At 35.9% G+C, this 21,954-nt stretch overlaps 1 protein-coding gene across 1 annotated transcript in view; it reads left to right on the plus strand.

Moving 5' to 3' along the window:
- The first annotated feature begins 515 nt into the window (after positions 1–515).
- The window catches only part of DACH1 (dachshund family transcription factor 1), a 397,854-nt gene continuing 376,415 nt past the window's right edge, over positions 516–21,954 (plus strand). The window contains exon 1 of the mRNA XM_019738175.3: positions 516–1,828. Coding sequence (XP_019593734.2) covers positions 993–1,828 — 836 coding nt within the window. The 5' untranslated portion in view covers positions 516–992. The remainder of the gene's footprint in view (positions 1,829–21,954) is intronic.

The following is a 21,954-nucleotide window of genomic DNA, read 5'->3' on the forward strand; positions in this document are numbered from 1 at the left end:
CAGACTTTGCTTACATGTGACTTTTCCTCAAAATAATTTCTTAATAAGCCTGAAGTGAGGGGACGTGTTTTCATGCATATCTCATTGCAAAAACGAGCACAGATAGATCCTAAATCCTTGAAGGACCGCTCGAAGCGCTCCGGCTCCTCTCTAAGTTGGCAGGCGGTTGCTTAGTAGGTTTTGGAAAACATTAGGAGTCGTCGCGGACGAAATGGGATATTAGACACACAATCTAACGGTAGTAGAAGGGACGCTGAAGATCTCTCCTTTTCCGATCGCCACTCCAGGGTCTGTGGCTTTTCCTCTCGGTCCCTCCCAACGTTCCTTTCCTCCCCCCTCCCCTCCTCCTTTTCTCGCTCTCTCGCTTTCCCTCGGCGCCTCGCGCTCTCGGGGTCTCCGCTCCGAGTTCCTGGTTGGATAATTTGGGTTAATACTAGTGAGTGAGGTTTTTGCGGCTTCAAAGGGTATTTCAAGTTTCCGGAGCTCCTCCCCTCTGCACCGTGTGACAACAACAACTCGTCCAGCCGGCAGCCTGCACTTTTCAGCTCATTTTCTCTCTGTCATTCCCCTCTCAATCTTTGATCAATGTACTTGCCAGGGAGCACCCAAGTCCTTCAAACCTCCTCCTTCTCACCTTCATCCTTAACTTTGTGCTAGAGCGGGACCCACACCACAGCAGCCGCCCCTCCCCGCCCTCCCCCCGCCCCCCCCAGCCCCGATCCCAGCCCCCGGAGAGCACTCGCATTTCCACTTGCGGGACACTTTTGTGCGTTTCTCTCCAGAGCGCCTGTCGCGCTCGCCCCTCCTGCGATCGCTCTTTCTTCCCCTCACCTCCGTTTTTACCCCCTTCTCTCCCTCTCTCCTCGTTCCCTCCGAGAGTTGTTGTTGTCGTGGCCCCTGAGCTCCTTCTGCCTCTGTCCCCCTCGCCCTCCGCGGGGTGCGTGGCAACTTTCCGCTCCCTTCTCCTGCGGCGGTTCCCCTTCTATGTGACCATGGCAGTGCCGGCGGCTTTGATCCCTCCGACCCAGCTGGTCCCCCCTCAGCCCCCGATCTCCACGTCTGCTTCCTCGTCCGGCACCACCACCTCCACCTCCTCGGCGACCTCTTCTCCAGCTCCGTCCATCGGGGCCCCGGCATCGTCGGGGCCAAGCCTGTTCCGGCCGGACTCGATCTCTTCGGCCGCGGCCGCGGCGGCCACGGTCAGCTCCAGCGGCGGCGGCGGCGGCGGCGGCGGCGGCAGTGGAGGCGGCAGCGCGGGCAACGCAGGCGGCGGCGGTGGCGGCGGCGGTGGCGGCGGTGGCGGCAGCAACTGCAACCCCAGCCTGGCGGCCGCGAGCTGCAGCAGCGGCGGCGCCTCCAGCACCCCCATCAACGCGAGCACCGGCAGTAGCAGCAGCAGCAGCAGCAGCAGTAGCAGCAGCAGCAGCAGCAGCAGCAGTAGCAGCAGTAGCAGCAGCAGCAGCAGCAGCTGCGGCCCCCTCCCCGGGAAACCCGTGTACTCGACCCCGTCCCCTGTGGAAAACACCCCCCAGAATAATGAGTGCAAAATGGTGGATCTGAGAGGGGCCAAAGTGGCTTCCTTCACCGTGGAGGGCTGCGAGCTGATCTGCCTGCCCCAGGCTTTCGACCTGTTCCTGAAGCACTTGGTGGGGGGCTTGCACACGGTCTACACCAAGCTGAAGCGGCTGGAGATCACTCCGGTGGTGTGCAATGTGGAACAGGTTCGCATCCTAAGGGGACTGGGCGCCATCCAGCCCGGAGTGAACCGCTGCAAACTCATTTCCAGGAAGGACTTCGAGACGCTCTACAATGACTGCACCAACGCCAGGTAAGGAGCGGGGGCAGCCGCCGCCACCCGGGGTCCCTTCCCACCCGCCTCCTAAGCCCTTCCCTCTCTCCCTTCGCAGCGCGGCGCCGCTCGCTCCGCGCGCCCTCGAGCCGCGCGCCCGGGCAAGCGCAGCCCTTGCCTTCCTCTCCTTAGGGCTCCTACCGCTCGCGACCCTCTGGGAAGTTGGCACCTTCCCCTAGCCGAGATCTCTTTCTTCCGGCGCTGTCCGCCCCTTGCTCGCGTTCTAGTGGGCGCTTGGCTGCTGGGGGTCGCGGGAACCCTAAGACTCAGGGTGAAGGGGGCGGCAAGCAGGAGGATCGAGCTTTTCTATGAGCCACAGCCCCTTCCTGGGCCCCGCCAGCGTCTGGGGACCCCTCAGCGCCGCTGCCTGTGTGCGCTCCCTCGGACCCGGGTTCCACGCCAGAGGCCGGGCACCGGGGCTAGTCAGAGGCGCCGAGCTGCGTGCACGGGGCGGGGGGTAGGTCGTGACCCTGCCCCGCAGGGTTAAGGGGCTGGGAAGACGCCTGGGTGAGGGGCTCACGAGGTAGTCTAGGGAGTGAGCCACTTGGAGGTTGGGAAGGGAGCGACCTCCGACGCCGAGAGGTTCGGGGCAATCCCGAGGGACCCGCAGCGACTTCAGCCCCGAAGCCTTGAGGGGAAGCCCGCCGAGGGGAGGGGGTCTGTGTGTGCGCGCATGTGTGTGTGTGTGTGTGTGTGTGTGTGTGCGCGTGCGTGCGTGCGTGCGTGTGAGCGTCTCTGTGTGTAAAGTAGATAAAGGAATACGTTTGCCCCGGGGCAGATGCGAGGGGACCAGCAGGATGTTTTCTGTAGGGGGAGGTGACTGGGTACCTAAGATTCTGGTTGCTGAACTGGAGAGAGACATGGATGGAAGATCACAGCTCTCTCACTGGCTCGCTCGCTCTCTCTCTCCAAACTGTTTTGCTTTCTTTCCCTTTTCTTTTTTCTTTTTCTTGAGGTTAGTAGCTCACGCGATAAGTAGGTGCAGGCTTTGCACTGGGATGCTCTTTGGATCTCAATACAGTAGCCGGTGCGGTGGCTTCCCTATCCCGGCAAAGCGCGCGAACCCTGGAGGCCACGCGACCAGAGCCCGGCCAGACCAGTTTTATGCTAATGAACGCTTACTGGGGGAGGATCTACCGAGAGGGGGCGGGAGTGGGGTAACTAGTCAGTTTCTGGGTAGAAATGGTCATTTCACCTGCTTTCGCGATTCCGCCTTGTCCCTTCGGCTCGCTATTGAGGGAAAAGTTCAGTTGTCGGGAGAAAGCCAGTAAGGAAAGTTAGAGACCAGAAGCGGGCGCATGGGAACTGAGCGCAAAATTGGCACGGAGACTTCGGTATCCTCCCAGTTAGTTTAAAGACCTGGAGAAGGAACGGAGTTTTACTCTTTTAGGGTGTGTGCCCCTAGTAGACCTAGAAGAACTGAGGTGGGAAGGAGAGAGGGGATAATCTGGGTGATACCAGAAAGAAACCTGGGAGAAAAAGCCCCTAGCTATTTCTTCCTCGGAAGAAGACTACTGACTGCTGTCCCGGGAAGGAGGGAAGATGAAAAGGACTCGAACCCCAACCCACCGCATGTCCTATCCCGACCTAGCCAGAAACCTTTCCCTGTTGATTTGCCATTCTTTGCGTGGGGTAATGGGTGTGTCTCTGGGTTTTGAACCTTCATTTCTACTATTTTGGGGTGAATGCTAAGAGAGCGCGCGCGCGCACCCAAGTATATGGACAGGTGGCAGTAACGACTGAGAGGGAATCTTGATCACTAAATGTCATTTGTGGAGATAATTGGAGTCCTCGGATGTACAGAAGATAAAATATTTGCCAAAAATCCATTGTTACAACTATTCGAATCTGGGCAGAAAATTGTTACAGAGTTGTTATAAAGAATGCTAGTTAAAATTTGAAGTCAGTTCAGATAATGATTGTTATAAAATTGTCTATCCAGTGAACTGGTGAAGCGCTGCTGTTTTTCTCTTTAGGAATCAAACCACTTTGCTCTTGAATCCTCTGTGTGTGTTTCTTACACCATACACTGTACTAGATAATTAATGGCCATTTCACATAACACAAAAAAAAAAATTGCTAGAGAAAACGTTCTTCTTAATACTGCGATTTATAATCAGTGTAAAGCAGGTAGGGTTACACACCTTACAATTATTCCCATGTTATTTTTTTTCCTGAATTTTTTGCTTAGACTTGGAAATTGAAGTCCTCCCCATTTGATCAGAGACTACTCTTAAAATTATTGGCAAAAAATTTTAAATATCCACCCCCTCCCCCGAGGTTAACGATAGCTCTGGAGTTTAAACTTTTAGAGCCAAGATAAGTTAAATTCAGTAGAACTGTTTATCCCTTCAAAAAAATATCATCAGTACTCTATGTTTCAATCACCTGGTTTTTGTAATTAAATATGTTATTCTAAAACTCTATTTCAGGTTATTTTCTAAGTTAAAGGTGGTAAGTTTGTTGATTTACTATTGTTTTTTGATCTTTTATCAACTATAAGACTTCAACCCTAAATACATGCAAATACATCAGTCCTTAACCTTAGAAGATGTGTAGTTGCAGATAACTACTTAGGTTTTCCTAACTCTGCCAATGAATAAGAAAACAGAAAACTTATAATTGAACTTCTTTTCACCAAAATATACTATTTGCTGTGAAATGCATTATTATTTTACATGCTAATTACATGTGCTATTGTCTTATTTCTTAACTTTGAAAGCAATGCCTAAAATATTTTGCATCTTGAATTTACAAAACTAAAATTACTCATCATTCAAGTTCAGTTTATGTTCCACTATTCAGATCTTTTTTCATTCACTTAGATATATTGATTTGTTTCATTCTGATTTCTTTCTCCTCTGGCTACTTAAACTATCTAAAGGAATAGCTTATGCAGAGGGTAAGAGAAACTGGGCAAAAGACAGACTATGTAAAACCATATATACAGTGTGCAAGAAACATCAAATCTTAGCATTCTCGGCTTTTTATAGAACACATATCTAATTATGTCTCTTAATAGCATTTAGATACCAGGGAATCTAAGGAACTCAAATGATGTTAAAGAAAAGAGGTTCATAAACTTGCTCAAAGTGGCTCAGTAAGTTAGTAACAAAACTCAGAGTGGATTTAATTAGCTTGGGACTATTGCATCAGTATGCTATCTATGAAAACTAGAATAAATGTTGAAGCCATCTGTCATTATCACAAGGAGATGAAACAGAGACTATCACCTGCTTTATAGTAAAGCTGAAAATGAAAGAAAATACAAGGAACTGTATTTAAAAGTTGTCAAAGGACAAAGTCTGACCTTGATCAGCTTCCTTCAATTATTATTTTTAAACTAAACATTAGTTACATGACTTGGCTGTTGCAACAGAGGTAACTTAATTAACTGGTAACCATTAAACAACAACAACAACAAAAAGGAAACGTAATTATGTACGTGGTTAGGTCTCTGTAAGAGTCAGTCTCTTGTTTGTAGATTTGGGTTAAGATGCAATTTTCTGTGAACACAGGTAATAAAAAATGACTTTTATTTTATCTAAAATGCTTTTTTTTGCATATTGCCAGAAGCTGATTTTGTCTCAGGATCGTTCAAAGCAGATTGTGATTTGGGTAGTATGTAGCCCTAGATTTGTGGAGTCTTTGACTTGAATAGATTACAGTTAGTTTTATCAGAATATCAGAATATATATATATATATATATATATATATATATATATATATATATATATATATATATCAGAATAAATACAGTCACAAACAGTATTTTTTTCATCTTAAAAGTTAATATCATCTATTAACAGCAGGTCAAAAGACTTTGCAAGTTATTTTTGTTCAGCAGTAATATACGGATGCAATTTTACTGTAAGAAGTATAAAGTATTTTCTAATTCTTGGTTCCATTTTTTTTAAATCAGAGGTTTTAATAAAGATAGCACACTGAACCAGTCCATATTTATTTAACATTTCCGGCATTACATGTTTTTCAATGGCAAGGAGTTAGGAACTTATGCATCAACATCGAAAGTTTCAACACAAATACAGATTTACTTCTAACAGATAATTACGATACTTGGCACAGAGAAATTAAAAAAAAAAATTCAAATGATGAGAGACTATGCTTTTGAAGTTTTTGTATTACAGTCGATTAATACCTCCTATAAAGCCTAATGTTTCATTTTATAACATTTCAAAAAGAACATGGCATAATTAGAAGACTAAGGCCTAAGTATAAAAGTTCAAGTTTGCTTCCACCACTCATTTCTGTATACTTTAAAAATGTTAATAAATTATAGTTTAATAACTATATATAAATACATAAATGGAATCTAAAAACATTATAACAGAGGATTTACCTTGTTCAATTAAGTTACATTGCAAAATACAAATTCTTGAGTTATTTGGATAATATCTTTCAGACCTGTTGTTTTTCTTGGAGTTAGTTTCCAATAATGTTATAGTCATTATTGTAAGAAGTGCACATAGTTTTGAAATGGTTTACTTTCTGAACTCGACAGATTACTAGTTAATGATCTGAGACAATGTGATTTGCACATATATTTTATTTTGTGAAGCTTCAAATATATATGTAGAATAAACTATAAGATGTGCTTTTTTTTCAGAGTTCCCCTACAAAAATTGTTTGTGTTTGCATGTAATACACAACTTTTAAATCTTCATTTTATTAGTCTAAATCTGCTGTTATTTTTTGTTTAATCTACATTTCATGGAAGTTGCATATAAATTATTGAGACCAGTATTAGCCACTCTCTTTTTGCCTCACTACTTCCCCCAACCTCCTGAGATGTGACACCCAATATTGATTAAAGTCTTGGCTGGATTTGAGCATAAATCACTCTTCTCTTTGGTGACTTACCATGTGTGATTCACCAGCATATGAAAACATAATATGCTTTATTGTTTCTCATTTGATGTTTTGTTTTTGGAATGTAAGTAGTATTTGTAAATTAGCTTAATGTGTAACCAAGTAGTTGCTATTTTAGTAACAATTTGTGCTTTGACTATCAATTAGTATTATTTTATCTTTCCAAGTGATTTTACTAAATTGTTTCATACAACTGCCTTTGTTAATCACCTAAAATCATCATTTAAATTGCATTGTATTAGCAATGTAGAACATGTGTATTGCAAAATATAGTAAGAAATGAAACTCGCACAGGTTATAAACTGTCTCCCTTTGAATTTTTGTCTGAAGAAATTAATTTGAAGTTTGCCTTCTAAATAGGTACAGGTGAGTCTTCTAGACTTTACTAAACATTTTGATTTTTAAGGTTTTTGTTACTTGATTCTTAAAAAAAGTTAAACTTTGCCTGAATTTTACCTTTCAAGGATTTCATTTTCAGATTGTTCACCAGAAAAAAAGAAAAAGTCACATCAAGTTACGTACCTTTAGGATGAAAGGAATTGTAAAAAAGTGATATTAACTATTTAGGTATTTAAATATGTAATTAAGATAAAGCTTTATCATTTTATGTTTGAATTGTTATGCGAATAGAATGACCTTAGCATGTGCCAGCATGTGCCATTTTCTTAACAACTGAGTTACTGCATTGTGATTGGTTAGTTATATATACATACATGCACACATGCACATATATTCTTGTCTAAATGCTACAGCTTAAAAATTCTAGCTGAGAGAATACGTTAAAATACATTTATATTTATATTTCAGGCTATGAGACTGCATTAAGGCATCCTCTTTTCCATTATATTTTTCATATTCAATAATATATTTTTAATGAAGAAAATCCTGAATTAAAAGCCCACCTAATAGGGTTCAGATAAGTGTAATATCAAAGGCTTTGATCTGCATAGATACATATGTCTCAGGCATAGCAGAGGTTCTGTGAGCCTGCGTTGTGCTCAAAGTCCTTTGCTTCCCTTCTCAATTTATCAGAAGTATCTCCAGTCAAAAGTTTTTCTTTTTCTTTTTCTTTTTCACTACAACAGCTGTCTTTTAAAATAACTTTTAATTGCTGCTAATTGCTTTTTAGCATGTGTCACAGTATAGAAATGACTTTATTAAAATAGTGTAGTAAGTTCACCAAATTATTTCTTTGGAAAACAAGAACACCAAAGATAATGTATTTATATTTGGTCTAGCAATTAGTTATTATTAGATTAACTGGTGGATCACTTTATTTTGATGAACGTATTTACTTTAAGAAGGTTCTGAGAATATTTTAAGAGTGTCTATTACAGTTCATGATTAGCTTTATATTTAAATGTGCAAATAACTATGAACAGAATTTTCTATCCAGTATAAATTAGGCAATCAATCAATGAAAGCTCATTGTTTTGCAAATTAATGATGTAGTTAAAATTAGTGGAATAAAATAGCAGATAAATGTCATATAATATATAATATAATCATATATAGACAATGACTTATATCTCCACTGCTCCAAAATCCGGGATGTTGAACCAGGTGCATTTTAAATTTTTTGTGTATTTTGACTTGGATTTGTTTTATAAGATAAGAGGATTCTAATTCATAAATTAAAAAATGTATATGTCGATTTTTCTAAATTGGATATTGAAATGGCCAATGACTAAATTTTGTTAAAGGTATGGCCCTATTACTTTCTGATTCAAATTAGGTTGGATGTGATCCAGCATATCAAGCTGGTTTTCTTTTGCACATTTTAATGTACGTGAGTTGAGTGAAAGTTGTCAAAGACAACTTACTAAGCTGGAAAATTCACTATGTCATTATTTAATTAGTCTTATACATTTGTTCTTATAAGTATATTGAAGTATCTAAAACTATGTATAATATTACAGCAAATGCTGAATAGCCAGTTTCTTTAAAAAAAGTTTTACAGATTAATAATTGAAAAAACAAAAAGAGCTTAACTGAAACATGTACAACACATATAAGATGAATACAATACCTGGAATACATTGTGTATTTCTAGCAGGAAGTCAAAATCATTTGAAAACTTTAATTTAATTCAACTATAAGTAGATGTACTCGTATATTAATAATAATCCTGCAGTGAATTTTGAAGGTAGTATATATGTTTGACACAAAAATTGTATATGCTTTTAAAGCATGATTTTCACAAAGCAATATTGAAACAGGCAACAAAATAGATTAGATACTTTTGGTTAGTAAACATTGAAGAATTGAGAAATGTTTTCCTTACCTTAAAGTAAATGACTGAAGAGGTAAACAAAGTATTAAAATGTCACAGTGTATCATCTTTGAATTTATTTGGCATCAAATGTTTCTAAATAATTAGATTATCCTTCCAGTCACAGCAGAAAAAAATAGGACTTTTCTTCAAGGACAAACACAATATATCAGGAAAGAAAGAGTACTAGTTGAAAAGGAATTGTTCTATGGAAACACATAGAGGTGTTTGCAGTAAATACCTGCTAATTCACTTTAAGGGATACTGGTCCTTTCTTAAGTAAAGTTAGTGAAAATCAATCTCTAGATCATGTTAATCAAGAAATACTTTATTATATTCACATATCAAACCAGTGAAGTATTTTCTTAAAATCTTACACTGATGATAGTGTGGAATTTTATTAGCAGCAACAGTGAATGGGCTGTCTTATTCATAGTCTTATAATTCAAAGACATTTTGTTTGGGTATGAACAAAGCAGATCTCTGAAGGTATAACAGTCTTTGAACCCATCACAGCTCTGCTAAAATATACTGATATATTCAACAGAATTAAATCTTATTTTATATTTAAAATATGTGGTTTTTTTAGCCTAATTCTTGAAAGTGATACTTATTTCTCGAATTAGGCAGTTTCTAGTTTATTTATGCCTTTGGATTTTAAATGCATAACTTGAAGCACTTTGAATTGTTGCACATTTTATACTAGGATACATGTTCTTCTGTGTGCAACAAGTGTAAAATATTTATCATCATTTTAGAGATCTTTGTGGTGGACATTTTTGTTTATCTTCACCTTAGCCATTTGTAGTCTATGTATTTATACTTAAATAGCTGCAATACCTTTGATAGAAAAGCCTTTATATATGTATATTTTTGTATGGATGCACATACATACACATTCCACACACAGGGGCTTATAGACACAGGGCTGGCTCTAAGCAAATAACTTCCCAATACAATTGGCTTTAATTTTGCTTTCTGTAATTCATTGAAATATAAAATAACACAAATCAAATTCTGCTTTCCTGAAGGACGGTGGAAAATATATTTAAAATTAATTTTACGGTAAAAGAAGTATTAAAACGTAAATGTTTTAAAATATAACTATAATGTGGACTGTTATGGTTAGTAGGACAGTGATTTAAAACTTTTCTTACTGTTTCTAGACCTTTAATTTTATGATAACTAAAGTGTACTTTTAATTCTTTGTGGAAAATACTTATATCTGAAAATTATTATATTTGTGTGAAATAGATATTAAACTCTTAGGTACTAGAATCTTTACATTATTGAATGACATTTAATGTGCTTGATGTCATTGCTCCATTTCTTTTATTGGTTTATTTCATTGCTGCTTGCACTTTAGAGCAAGCATATCTTTTAAAACCAGTGGATAAATGATAGGAAAACAATTTCATAACCTAAAAAAAAAAAAAAAAAGAATGATTGCTCTTCTAAAAGCTTTGCTATCAATGAGATGAGTTAGGAATGAGGTCAATGGGTTAATCTCCAGGTCTACATAAGGAGATGTGTATTACCACTTCTTGTAGTAGACTGTAATTGTCTTTGAAAACACCTGGTAGAGGTCCAGTTAAATTGAAATCAATTACTTTCTCAATCATTTCATGGCATTTGTCAAGTTATTACATCATTGGTAAAAGTGCAAGCATGCATGCATTTTTTTTTTCAAAGTAGAAAGAAGCTTGTAAAACAGTAACTACATGAAAGTTTTTGCCTCATCGAAAGCTTGTGGAATAAAAGAAAAACGTGTACATAATAAATGTAAAATGACATTGAAGTTCATCTTTGCATTTAGTTATCTTAGTAAAAAGGAACATATTTCACATTACTTTTTGCATCATCTTCTATGCATATATTTTAAAAGGAAAAATATCAGTAACTAAAAATGGTTTCAAAATATTTTCTGACTTGTGAGCTCTGACACCTTCATTCTTACCCTCTAAAAACCCTCTGACAAGTGTGTATTATAATCAAAGATGAATATATCTTTGCTGTTCACTGATTTTTTTTCTTCACACCATTGACAGTACATGCAGATTTGAACTTGTAGCCAGGAACAGTGCTTCCATGCTTCAAATTGCCAAAAGACCCCCAGGGATAGAAACTTGACCTGCTTTTATGAAACCATAGAATTACATTTATACAAGTTACCCCATGGGAAAGGAATGAACTGATCCCAATTCCAACCTTAATATTGGAACCTTCTGGGTCAGATTTGATTTTTCTTTCTCTTAACACCTGTTTGGCTACCAAATTTCACAAGTAGATATTCTTAAGATATTTAAATATTATTCATGATGACATTTCAGTTAAATCAAAACCAAAGTGCCATCAAAATTTTGCAGTGCTTCAAATTTTCACGTTATTAAGATGTTACTTTTTAAAACAAAATGTCTACCTTTTAAATATACATTCTAGATGTAAGGAGTTTAAACATACATTTGTTTAATTGGGCATGAAAACATTGAATTTGTGCTTTTTAAATAACTAATTTCTCTCCCTTGAAGAGTCAGCTCAAATAAGGGAAGAAACTTTTTCTAAGGAGTTGTGATAATATTTCAGAATAAGAATTTTTCTATGAATATGTTTAATTTTTTTCTTTAAACATTTTGAATGGTTATATTTCTTATTTTATTCTTAGTTGGACCACCTAAAGAGGTTTCCAGAAGGTTTCTTTTGCCACTAATAGTAGCAAATGAAGGTGGCCATCGATACATTGGATACATAAAAGCTATTTTTATTTTGGTTGGATTCACTTTAGTTATGTGGACTGGGCCTAAGTTAATTATGTCTTCAAAATAAAGAGGAATTTACGTATATATTAGTTTGCTTAATTTCTGGAATATCAAAATGCAATATCATATATATATGTAACTAATATAAATGGGTAGGGTTATAATATCTTTTTGTTTATAACTGATGTTATTAACCTACTTTTCCATATAGAATGAATTGCTTTCAATCTTACACAGAGAGTGCCAAGAGAGTACATTTTTTTTGGCACCCCCTGTATATACAAAAACACTTTATAAATGGTAAGGCAAAAGACATACATATATACCCCCATTCAAATATATACTATTACAGTTATGATAGTTATAAATATTCCATGATTGTATTTTGGAACTGAGGTTAGCAAGTTCCTTTCCCAATTAAAAATTTAAAATAATTTCAAAGACCTTTCACTTCTTTTTTCATTTAATATCTATAAAGCCATTTGGGTAATTGTTTTTATTTTTTCCCCTACAAGAACCAAACATAAAAATTCTTAATAAGAATTGTTATAACAAATCAATTCTTGGGGTAGAGGAAAAACATTGACATGTTCGATCGAAGGTGCGCCACTTTCTTTACATATGTCTGATTCTCATAAGACATGATAATCAAGGAGAAAATATTTAGAATTTTAAACATGTGTTGTTTATTTTTTTATTGGCTGTTTTATAGCAAAAACAAAAAACAAACAAAAGACTTAGTTTCATTGTAAGCTAATATTTTTCTGCCTTGCCTTGACATTTATCATTTGAATGAATTTCAAAACTTAAATAAATTATTTAGATGTTTCCAACGATCACTTTACTTCCATGCTTATAAAATATCAACATTTGATTAAATATTTCATTTAATTTGAAAATTTGCCTTAACTAGTTACATGGTGATACAAATGCCTATTGCCCTTCATTTTCTCTGACTGGGATGGAGGAAGGAAAGCAGTAAGATCACATGACTCAATTATGCTGCTGTCCTTAAAAAGAATCTAGTTCAGGAAAGGCAACCCATCTTGACTTTTGTAATGGTGATAATATGAAGTTTCTATGACCTTTTTTGTCTTCCAGTGGCACTTTGCAGCTCTATTTTTAATAATGATTGATGGTATACTACATGAACTGAAAAAAAAAATCACCTGAAAAATTCTTGCTATAAAATGCATGAAATGAGAGATGGAGTTTTATATTTTAGATAATTCTCTATAAGTAGAATAATCCTTAATATTTCACAGACTTCTACATCATACTTAATATAGGAAGCCTTCAGACATCAAAGTAAATGTCATCTTCTTAAACATCTTTATCATCTAACTTATCTTCAAAATAATCCTCTTTATTTGTAGAAACTCTTGTGAAAATTGTGCATGAAATATAAACACTTTATCATGAAATTTACCTTTAAACATTTGCCAAAGAGAGAAACTGTTTTTTTGAGCTGTTGTTATTTACATCAGATCTCCCAAATTCAATAGTGTGAAAATATAATTTATTTTTATTAAGGTGTTTTATTTAAAGTTTAGGAAATAATATTAAAATGGTATATTTGATCTGGAGAAAACTTCTTTGCTGTTTCTTTTGGGGTGTGGGTTAAATAAGGGCCCATGACAGGGATGCTGTTTGTTTTTCACAAAAGTTGTTTGTGATTTCAGGTACTCTTGGGAAATCTCTTGATCAGATTCACATCTGTTCCTGTCAAAGTGGGTGCTAAGATACCGGTCACCCAGCAACCATGTCCAAGAGGGAATTGGGCCGATAATAACTTCAAAAAGGAATGACAGATGCTAGATTAGGATGAAAGACAAAACGCATGAAAAATGAGCTTGTTAGAATCAAAAATTTGTTCAAGCACCTTTATGTAAATTAAATGAATATTGAATATTTGCATGCAGTAATTTCTACTTTTTCATTTCATTGAAAAGAAAAGAATAGTGCATTTAAACTCACAAATGTGACTTCTTTCTTTTGTGCTAATCAACATACAAAGCTGAATCTCAATTTAAAAAATCAGATTAGCCACCTGGGTTCTTACATCTCTACTAAGTATATTACAGTGTTTTTCTTATAACAATGGTACTCTTTGGGACAACTTGGTTTATCTAATTTTTTCATAATAAGTAGTCTAGTGTGAATTAAGATTACTTTAGATAAATATAAATCCATTTCTTGAGAAAGCATCTCAAAAGTAACCTTATCCTATTGTCCTTGAAATTGGTTAATGTACATTAGTAAAAGATCACTCAAGATGAGTTCACAGCAAACGCACAGGCTTCTCGTTGACTGGTTAAATAACAATGCATTAAAGTAAAGCAGGGTGGTTGGTATACCCAAAATGAAAGTAGGCAGAAAGATCTCTTCAAAATTTAAGATGCTTTTTGATACATTACTAGTTTTTCTATTGAATGGCTCACATGCTAATCGGAATTTAGAAGGGCCTGATAAAATGTAGTGATTGAGAGTGGTTTCTGAGTCTTGGTTTAGTAATGTCTAATGTGGTCACGTAGAGAAATTGATTTTCTTCAGAAATTAATTAATTTTTCATATCGCCCTAAGCTGCAGTTAAAAAGAGTGCATACTTGTCTGTTTTTTCCAGAAATATTGCCTAATCATATTAATACCATTGCCCCAAGGATGAAAAGATAATTGTACAAATGCATTTGGAAATATGTATCACTGAGTATTTATGATTAAATTATGCAAATGACCCAGCTCTCATCCTTTCCAGACCCAGATTGTCTAATTAGGATTGATATGCTGAATGGATGTTCCAGAATTTGAATACAAGCATGTCCAAAGAGCAGAAAATTGGAAATGACAAGGCTGAAATCCAAAGAAAAGTGTCTTTCGTTTCTATACTTTGTTAATGTGCTGTTAGCATTTGAGAATTTTTCCCTCCCTTTGGCTATTTTGTGACTCATATGTCCTTATTAGAAACAAGTATGCAAAATCACTTGAACTTTTAACTATTCAGTGCTTATTTAAAAATAATAATCCCCTGATCATTCAAAGAGAACTTCACTATTAAGTTGCCTCAAACAATGTAAACTTACCTTTCGTTGACTTTTGTTTTTTAAACTTCCTAGCTTTATTTCAAAGCTAGCTCTCCAAACTTAATGTTATACCAATGCAGTCTTTTCCAAGGATATCCTTCCTTGAATTTACAATTCATTCATTTATTCATTCACTCATTTACTTAAATACCTGTCTCCTTATATTTGGAGAAAACTGTTTAAGTAACAATTCTGATTAGGGAAGAAAGAAGCAGCACTCTACATGTACCAATGTTTGAATTTGAGGTCCTCAGCAGGCTTTCTCCCTCACTGATTACACTCATTCATCTTAGATGGAGGGGTGGTAGAGGAGCTAGCAAGGGACTGAACTGTCAGGACTCCAGCCTTTGTTAAGCAGCGGGTAGTCACTGCCTCTGAACTCGCCTGGCTCCTGCTTTCCATCTGCAGGATGATGGATTGCTATGTTTAATACATTTCAGCTTTTGTCTGTCATAGTGTGGACAGACTGTACTATCAGTGATTTCAACAGTGATTAGGGCACCATTTCAAACCACTCCTATTGGTCAGACAGCTTCCAGGAATGTCTGATGAAACACACTCATTGGCACTCTCACCATGTAAATGTGTAGTTTAACTAGGCAGAGGTTGTACACTCACAATTTAGAACCAGTGATGAAACCCAATGAGAGTTTTACTAGAGTACATATCCACTTTAGAACAAAATTACACAAGACAACATTATAAAACATTTTGGGTCTCAAACTAAAATACTCATCCCAAGTGGTCCCAAGTTAAGATACATCTGTAGTCTTTAAATAGTAACATCATGTGCTTAATAGCAGGAATGTATTCCACCAACTATGGTGTCAATTGTTGCTATCCTCACCAGTGTTGAATTCTTTAGCTATATTGGGAAGGTAGAATGTGAGGACTACGTTCAAGGACTAAGACATGACGTGGCATGTGCTGTGCTGGGATATGCTGAGCTGTGGGGCCTTTGTGGTTCACAGGTCCAAAGACTGAATGATTTCAACAACCAGAAAGCCACAATGGCACCAGCTCAATATTTTCCCTGGAGTGTCTTATTCTATTTATAAAACTGGTGCTAAGAAAATACAAGTAACTAAAAGAAAAGATTCTTTTAAGCCATTAATAACATAGGCAAAGTTTTATTTGGAAAATTGGACCTATATAAATAAATTGAATTTTACTAATTCTATTATAATGTACCAAAGGCAATGTAAATTGTAATGTAAATTTTAAAATGTATTATAAACATGGAATTTTAACTCTCTTAATAGGTAATTATTAAAATATGAAGCCAGCCAAAGTTTTGAAACAAAAACCTAAATGAGAAGAAGCTACTTGCTTTCAACTACTCTATTCATAGGGAGGATTAAACACAAAGTTTGGATAGTTAACAGCAAAAATCCAATGAGAATAAGAACTCCACATCCCAGGTTATACTTTCCCTTCCTGATCTGGTTTTCATATTGTAAAGTTTTCACCTGAGATCCTTTCAGTAAAGGTTTGTCGTTCTGAATATATGACGACAAATGCACACACACACACACACACCCCACAACACAAATACACACACATTGTGTTTCCTTTAAACCAGTTCAATAGTTAAACGTGTTGGCATTTTGGCATTGCTGATTTAGTAATAAGGACAGGTGGTGCTGTACCTCCTTGGAGAGTTATAAAAACATTCATATATTTTGCAGATTAACTTGTTCTTTGTTATATTTTAAGGCTTGTCTTATTGAAACAGTGTTCAGCTTAAAAATTGTGCATTCATTCAGCATATTCTAAAGGAATCATTTGTCAGAGTAAATCAAAGGTATAACTCACAGTATACTTTGGAACAGAAATTACGTAACTGGGCTTAAATAAATCTGTATTTTTTAATCAAAGCTATTCATAATTTATATAGCACATGTATAGTGAAATAATGTACTAACGCTCAACATTTTTGTACTGCATAATCATTCTAATGTGTGGTTGTCAAATCTCTAGTCATAGATTATCGCATATTCATTTATTGCCTCCGTAGCGTGGGTGGTAGGCAGGCAGGGGGAAGTGTCAGAGTGTTTATTTTAGAGAAGGATAAGATATGGGGGGGGGCGCTAAGAGAAGGTCACATCCCCTGAAATCACTGTGACGTGTGGAATTTCTATCAAGTCAAAGGGAGAGGCATGGTTGAGGCTACTAGATGTAAGGTTCTTGGCTTTGAGCTCTCAGCAGCAGACTGCATGGAAGGAAGAGGAGGTGTTGAGTACATACTGTGTTCTAAAGTAGAACAATCACATGGAATGGCCTACATTCCTTCCCTTAACTATTTGTTAATACAAGTTAAGCAGGCAATTAATAGTCAGTAGAGGCGCAGGGTAAGGAACCTGGCTGGGAGACAAACCTTAAAAAGAGGAAAGGCATGATTATACCATATAAAAGCTATAGATACTTTCCCCTCAAATAGTTTAGCAAATGTAAGTGTTTGGCAAATTCGAAATGTCTGTTTCGCCCATTGGTAAACTTGTTTGGGTTACAGAATTGGATCTTGTATAACATTGGGAGTGTGAGTGTGTGTGTGTGTGTGTGTGTGTGTGTGTGTGAGCACAGGCATCCACATGTACAATGTAGGTTGCCAACCGTTGTTATATACATTGTTGGTCTTATGTTTAGTTAAACACCATAATTACAAAGTAATACAAGTCATTTGTCTTACTGTGGTTAAATAAAGAAAAAAAAATATGTGCTAGAAACTAAATGAATGAGTTTCTCATGAAGTTAAATGAACAAGTTTGCTGTCTGGAAATGGTTCAGAATGGAGGAATATTACAATCCCCTTTAATCTCCCCCATCCATCTCTAGTCACAGTGTGAGTACCCTGGTTCCTGCATGCGTGCACAGCACCTCTGGTCTTAGTGTCCAGGTATTACTGTTTGGTAGATCCATAGATTGGGGGAAATAAGAAGTTAGGCCAGCAGGCTCAACTTCTTACTTTTCAGTAGCTTCCTATAATGATTCCAACTCTAATAAGGTGAATTACTACTGTATGAAAAAGGAGAAAAAAAAGTTTTGGCCATCTTAGCTAATAAATCACATTGACTGCATGGCTGCTCAGATCAATTGTGCATAAATCAGTGCCTTAAAGAGTCTTAAACTAAGATTCTACCAAAGACCGATCGATCTACCAGCTTGTTTAAAAGCATGGTCTCTTGCCCATAGCAAACTGAACAGGCGTCCACAATATTGAGGTTGTTAATATGCTGTCAAATGTTGAAATGAATCAACATTTGGATCTCAGAGGCATGGCTGTGATGAGTAAAGCGGCTGTGAGTGTGTGGAGTCAACTGGTATATATTTGTCTTCTTTGGTTCACTTTTGTAAGTTAGGTTATGTAGAACATTTACTTCTCAATATGTATACGAAAGTTTTGAAAACTTTATGCACAAATGTAACTTTGGGGAAGTGTGTCCCACAAAACTATCATTATATTATTTCCAAAAGAAATTGTCATGACTATCCAAGAGAAGCATTTCATTAACCACAGTAGTTGTAGATTTGAGATTTACTGATCTACAGACAACTTGGAGTCATGAGAACAATCAGGAAACTTGATTTCAAGTTCTGACTATTTCTGTCACTAGATGGGAGATGTTGGATTACTCAACTGGAAACTCCATATTCTCAAATATAAAATGGGAGTAATGAAGATAACTTTTCTATTTATTTATAAAAAGGTTGTGAGGATAGAAATATGATAATAGTTATTTTGAAAGCACTTCAGAGATGGTAATGTGCTTTTCAAGATTTGTTACCTGTTTAGAATTCCAATTACTTTTTAAAATTGAGATATAATCTATATATAACGTTGTGTAAGTTTAAAGTATACCATTACATACTTCAAAGAGACTAGATTTAAAATGTTCTCACTCAATTAAGTTTTTAAACTCCTTTTAACAGAAGAGCTTACAAAAACAAAGAAAATCTAATTTGATTCTTGCTATCACCCTTTCTCCTCTTTCTAAGGAAATAACAGTGAAATCATAATAATTCAAAAGAAGAATTTGTGAATTCTGCAAAATTATATTCTTATAAATATAATATTAAAACTTGACTTTTATTACCTTTAAAAAGTATTATGAATAACAGATTAACAAAGTTAAATCTTTGAAAAGCAAGAAAAGGCACAATATAGCCATAGCATATGCAAAGTAAATACTTATTTTGGAAAGAATGGCATTCAATATCTATAGTAACTGCCATACAACTCTCTATGAAAGCAGGGGATTGTTTAGAAACTTAAATGAGGTATTATTCAACTTTGATTTCCTTTTAAGTTGGCTAGAATATTCTATTATGGTTAAGTCTCTAAAGATCTTCTTAAACTAAATACATAATTTATCATTACTCTCTACAAAGCATCTCAAAATCCCGAAAATGATTATTTTCTGTACTCTCCTGTTTTGAAAATAAATTTAGGATAGGCATTCAAGCATCTTAACATAAAATTTGGTGTCTGCCAAATATTTTGTGAACTCATCAATATAATATAATGGTCTCTATTTCAGAATACTATTGTTCTGCCATTGTCTATAGATTTATGACAATGTCTTGACATTTTTGTAAATTATGAAACACACATTGTTTCTCCCTTGTTATACTGTGAAATTTAGTAGGTTGTTGAAATTGAATCTGATTGATTTTCTTGTTGGCGTTTGTCTACAAAAGCATCTCATGTCTGAAATTCACCAGAGGAGGGGAAATCCAGGTGGATTTCTTTTGCTGCATTTTCCTTTATGTATGTAAAGTTTTGAAATATTTGTGATCTGCTGTTAACAGTTTTAAATGTAGCTGCTGAGGTGCTTACTGGTAGAAGATGGTCTGGCTATTTCTTGAAATATCAATTAATTCTAAAACTTGAATTTAGTTTCTAGTGACTAATAATTACCTCTCTGTGATTATTAGAGAATGTCATCTTGTATCTGTTCTTGTTGAAACTATCAGGTACTTTCTGGCACATAAGGCACTCCTTATAAGTATAATGGACTCTCTATTTAAAATTGTTTATATATTATTGAATTATATTAAAATATCCTTATGAGATTCTTAATTTTAGAACATTTTGGTTATGACCAAGAAATTAAAACATGAATAGAAACACATATGTTTTAGATTTTTATGTAGAAATAAAAAATAAAAGTATATTTACTATTAGTGTTTAAGTATAATCTAAGGTATTTTTAATTCCTGAATATACCCCATGTTTTTGTAGTGTTTAAGCACAAATATTAAACTTTTTGTATCTTCATAAACACATAATTTTCTAAGATTGAGATTTTTATCTCAATTATTATTAATTAAGGTTTATCTGCCAGATTAATTGTGAAAGGAAACCAAACATATAATTTTGAAGTATCTAAAAATTTGAATTGAGTGGCCAGGCCAAAAATAAGAATTTATACATTTGCAATTTAAAATATCACAGTGATAATAAGAATTACAGCTACTAATATTAGCAATTTTTATTTTCTAGAGATAAGTTTTTTTGATAAGTTATATCTTTAACTCCCTATAATAGCCATAAGAAGTAGGTTCTACCTGCTTTTAAAGAAAGATAAGGGCACTGAATTTCAGAGCAGTTAATTAACTTGCCCACATTTATACAGCTAGTATGTGGCAACTGCAGGGAATAGAACCCAAGCAATCTCATTCTAGAACTTTTATTTCCTATATTTTCCTATTCAAATAATATTTAACCAATGACTCGAATCTAGATTGTAGTTTCAAGATTATAAATTATTTGGAAATAATAATAATATGAATTTCTTAAAAATATTTAAGATGTATATATGCATTCTGTGTGCTTATAGCATTTGATAGTTTTATGAGAAAACTTCAATATTGTTTATAGTTCTTCTAAGGTTTTTAGAAACTTCTTTTTACATTAAAGATATAAAGCAATCTAGTTGTAATTTTTCTTTATAAGAAATACATAAGTTACTTAAATTTTATATCATTAGCACTGTAGATTAATTTTCATCATCTCTTTAACTCCTTGATAGAAGCCTATTGTATGCTCTTCCAAGTAAAAAAGTATATTCTCTCACTCCCTTTTTATCCCTTAAATCTTGTTACAGTGTATTTGAAAAAAAAAAAATTAAGTTTATTATCATCAAAGGAACTCTTACTACACAACAAACCATACAAATAAGGTCAAATTTTGCTCATAAGATAAAATTTGGAAAAAATTGCAGTGATAATTTATTGAACCTTCATGCCTTTAGAGTAATGGTTATTGGTGGGGAGAAAATAATGTATAAGAGTAACTGGGTTATAATCTATTGTAATTTCAGTCCTTTCCTGACAGATTCTTATTCACACTCCATGCCTGTTTTACAGTTCCACCTGAAAACTATTTTCATATTAAGCCACTCCTATTACTGAGAGGTTATAATTCCTAATAGATACAAATAGGTTATGTTTAAAAGCTTGAAAACCATTTATCTGGGCATATAATTGGGATCTAAACATTATTTGTATAGTAGATAAAGCCTACTCTTGGCAGACTTTGTAACAAAAACTTCCCAGTTAGTCATGGAAAGTTTTGGATGGGGTCTGTTTTCCTTCACATGTTGTTCTTCGGAATAAGCTTCGTTATCCCAGCTCAGTTACCCACCTGGATGCCTTCTTCCATCCAGGTAGTTTGCCATTCTTTTTTGATGTCTTTAGATCTTTTCTTTTTAAATGTTTTTCTTTCACAGCAGAAAAAGTACTTTGATATCTTGGCATCCTCATACTCCAAAGGAAAGAGTTAACTGCGGTAGAGCTAAATATTTTTTTTTCTGTTACTATTTAGTGTCTCATCAAAGTCTTACGTAAGTACTCTATTGCCTAAATCAGAAACAAAAGGGTATATTGTTTCTTTTTAGTCAGGAGAGAGAAGGTATACAGTTTATATATAATATTTAGCAATGACACCTGTATTTTAAATGGTGGTTTGCTGAATGCTGTTTCATAGTTGAGTGTATCAGTGGACTAATTACAGCGCTTTTCCACTGACACCCTCCTAGCCTTGCTTAGTTGCCTGTCCAGGGTGATTTGAACTATTTATTCACAACCTATGTCATTTCAAACTA

Source organism: Rhinolophus sinicus, chromosome 16 (assembly GCF_057876585.1).
Source record: "Rhinolophus sinicus isolate RSI-liver-muscle chromosome 16, RSI-T2T, whole genome shotgun sequence".
Lineage (NCBI taxonomy): Eukaryota > Metazoa > Chordata > Mammalia > Chiroptera > Rhinolophidae > Rhinolophus > Rhinolophus sinicus.